The sequence below is a fragment of the Arachis hypogaea genome, chromosome 9 (assembly GCF_003086295.3).
Source record: "Arachis hypogaea cultivar Tifrunner chromosome 9, arahy.Tifrunner.gnm2.J5K5, whole genome shotgun sequence".
Lineage (NCBI taxonomy): Eukaryota > Viridiplantae > Streptophyta > Magnoliopsida > Fabales > Fabaceae > Arachis > Arachis hypogaea.
Window position 1 is genome coordinate 16,309,403 of NC_092044.1, and position 3,642 is coordinate 16,313,044.

The 3,642-nt window shown below is 37.2% G+C and overlaps 1 protein-coding gene across 1 annotated transcript; it reads left to right on the forward strand.

Annotated features, from left to right (window-relative positions):
• Positions 1-1,566: 1,566 nt before the first annotated feature.
• On the forward strand, positions 1,567-3,235 carry LOC112710520 (E3 ubiquitin-protein ligase ATL4). The gene has a single exon (XM_025762766.3). It carries the CDS (start codon positions 1,843-1,845, stop codon positions 2,911-2,913), a length of 1,071 nt encoding a protein of 356 aa, XP_025618551.1. The 5' UTR covers positions 1,567-1,842; the 3' UTR covers positions 2,914-3,235.
• The last annotated feature ends 407 nt before the right edge of the window (positions 3,236-3,642 follow it).

Consider the following 3,642-nt stretch of genomic DNA (forward strand, 5'->3'; position numbering starts at 1 on the left):
AACAAAGTAAAGGAATGGGCGACGATGACACTAGGACGGATGGGCAGCCATGCGACTCCACAACGACACGGACGTGCACGGCAGAAGGAAGAATAATGGTTTCACGTCCTTCCACTTTCCTTTCGCGCGCAGGAGCTACACGACGAAAGGAGCATATCAGTGATGGAAAAGACGTAGCTGCTGGAACTAATGGAGGATAGCTACACGACAGCAAAGATTTACAGAGCGTGTGATTTGCGCCTTTGCTCTCTTTGAGTTTTTGCGAAAACAAGAAAATTAGTTCTCGATTATTAAAGGCGAGAGTTTTTATTCAGACCAACAAAATGCTATTGTAGCAGTTAGGACCCAAACCGGTGTTATCTTGATCAATTTGTAACAAAGCTAACAAACGTTAGCAAAACCGTCGCTATCCCACTAATTCGCAGCGATTTAGGAAAGTGACCGATAATTTTCCGTTACAATTTTTTGTGTTTTTTGTAGTGTTGAATTAACTTCTGGCAGAAATAAATTAGATTCACTTAATTTCTTATATGATATAAAAGATAATTAAAAATTATTATTGGACTACCCTCACACTTCACAAAAATTCAACTCAGGCTTTAAATTTTAAGTTTAAGTCCTTATCTAGTTTTGAGTGTTTGAAGGTGTATTAAGTTTTATATTGTCTAAAATTAAAAGTTTGATAATTTTTATAAATGTAAGACAATTTTATATTTTGAGATAAATTAAACCCACTTAATTTCTTACGATATAAATATCTCCTTATCTAGCTCCCTCCACCGTGCCAACCCTTTAAAGTCATTTTCCATAACATATGCTACTGTTGTTTCCCTAGTTATTATGAATCTTATGTTATGACAACGTTTAAGAATATCTCAAACATGTAGTTGTCGTTCTTGTTGTATCTTTCACCTTCATATAACTAATACAAAAAAGCTCAGCTCAACACCGTTCCAAACTGGGAAGAAGCAACAAAGACAACGCTACACATATATAAGTTCCTGTTTTCCAGGAGCAGACTTTAATAATCACGGACACTAGTTACGCTCACTAAAATTTTAGTATTTAATTAGGTTAGTTAATATTAGTATTTAGGTTTATTAATTTTTTTTACAATTTTAATAATTATACAAGAAATTAATTTTAAGTTATTAAATTGGGAGAATAAATTATAGAGTAGTGGAACAATTGAGTTAAAAAGAAATTGTTATATGTATCATTTTTATATTTTTTATAATGTTTTTATTTCAAATATTAAAAATGGTTGATAAAAATTAAAAATATTGTATATAAATTAAAAATCAACATCAAATCAGTCACTATTTATTTATGCACAAATACATATAGTGTTTAAATTCATTTTTAATATATATTTTATACAAATAATTTATTTAATAACTATTTTTTTAAAATATCTTTTATACATAAAAGAAATATTGAGAAAATACTAGAAATATAGTATAATTTGTGTTGTGAGAAATTGGGACCTCCGAACTCAACTAACACCCAAAAATAAGTAAATAACGAATTCAGAAGAAGGTGGGCATGGGCATGTAGAGAGTTTAAGGAGTGACTGTAGCATCAGTGGCCTCCTCTAAACCCTGACCGCATTTACTATCTCCTCTTTCATCCAAATAAATTCAGCTTCCCTTCCCCGCCAGCACCATTCATTTCATGCCATCAACATTCAATTCAAAGTCCCACGTGCCCCTCACGTGCCCTCACCCCAACCCCTCCCTCCTTCCTCCATGCATACCTTGAGACGCCATTTATTTATTCTTTTCCCTTTTATATATTCTCATTATCCTTCTTTCTCTCTCTCTCGTCATAATAATACTTACAATGGCTTCTCCTCCTCCCTTATCACTAGACGTCGTCGGATCAGACACCGTTACAACAACAGTTTCTAGCTCAAGCACAACGCCACCACGCCGTTCATCTCCGTTACAGAACCTCAGCCCAAGCATCCTTATCATCGTAACGGTTCTTGCCGTCACCGTTATAGTCTCCCTCGCACTCTGTTTCCTCCTCCGCCACATCAACCGCCGCTGCCTACGCCGACTCTCTCGTTTCTCAGCCACGCCATCTTCCTCCGCCACGCCAATCTTCACCTCCAGCCGCCGAATCTCGCCGGAAGTCCCTCAAACCTCTTCCACTTCCTACTCTTACATCATCGACTCCCTACCGCTTTTCACCTTCTCCTCCGTCACTCGCCGCTCCTCCGCCGCCGACTGCGCCGTTTGCCTCTCGAAGTTCCGTAACGACGATCTCCTCCGCCTCCTACCTATCTGCTGCCACGCCTTCCACGCCGAATGCATTGACACCTGGCTTCAGTCCAACCTCTCCTGTCCGCTCTGCCGATCCGCCATTGTCGCCACCGAATCGGACCTCGGCAAGGTCCTCCGCTCGTCTTCCTCCACCGCCGGCAGTGACAGTTTCCGCCTCGAGATAGGGAACGTGAGCCGCCGCGGCACCGCGCCCGATGGCTCCGCCGCAGTTTCTGGCGAATCCCGCGCCGGAGGCGCAAGGTCTAGGTCATACTCCATTGGATCGTTCGAGTATTTCGTGGACGAAGATTCGGAAGTTCCATTCAGCCACGCTCATCGAAGAAGCACGTCCGATCAGAAGGACATTCCGGCGTCGGCGGAGGCTCCGGCGAGTCAGCATGAAGCGAATCTCGCCGGCGATGTTGGCGGCGTAAGGAGCTGGCTGAAGGAGTACATGGATAGAGTCTCAGCTTCTATATCGACACGAACGGCGTCGTTTCGAAGTTCTGGAAGGTTCTTCAGCGGTACTGGTGGGAGTAGTCGCCGAAGCGACGTCGTTCCAGTCGTAGCTGCAGAATATGACATTGAAGGTAACAGAATTGGTGAAGAGATCACCGAAATGTTTCGCTGGCTCTCAGGGGTATGACAGTAAATTTTAAAAATTAAAATGATGAATATATAGTTTAGTTGTTTAACTAGGGGAACAATTTCTAAATTTTGATATTTTTTATTTTTTTAAAACAAAAATTAATCTTTTTTGAATATTTGTTTATTACTAGCTTCCATTATTCTTGTTTCTGTCTAATAATCTAATTTGTTTGATTTGGAACTTCTGGACAAAATCCATTGATGTAACTATAAATCCATGTAGAATTGTAGATAATATGGGCTTATATAGCTTGGAATTGAATAATGGTAATATTTTGGGGTCATAATATAAAGATGAATACGATGCATCATTCAATTGACTTTTTGAGATTAAAATATTCATCAATTGTGTTCATGGAAGATGCATACATCAGACATGCTTGATATGCAAATTTGCAAATCAAAATTAATCATCAAATTAATTATTGTATATAAATATATGTTATTTAATTTATTTTTAATATATGTTTTATATGTTAAAATATATTTTACATTAATAATTTATTTAATAGTTGATTTTGTATCAATAATACTAAAAAAATAAAAAATAGCAAAAATTTATGTTATTTAGTATTCATTAATTATTATAAAATTAATTAATATTAAATAAAATAAATTCTGATTATTTTTTACTCATTTATTTTAGTTACCAAATTTCTGATTATATATATATACATCATTGTTTATATGCAAATTATTTGGTTAAATATGTATGATTTAGCGTTAT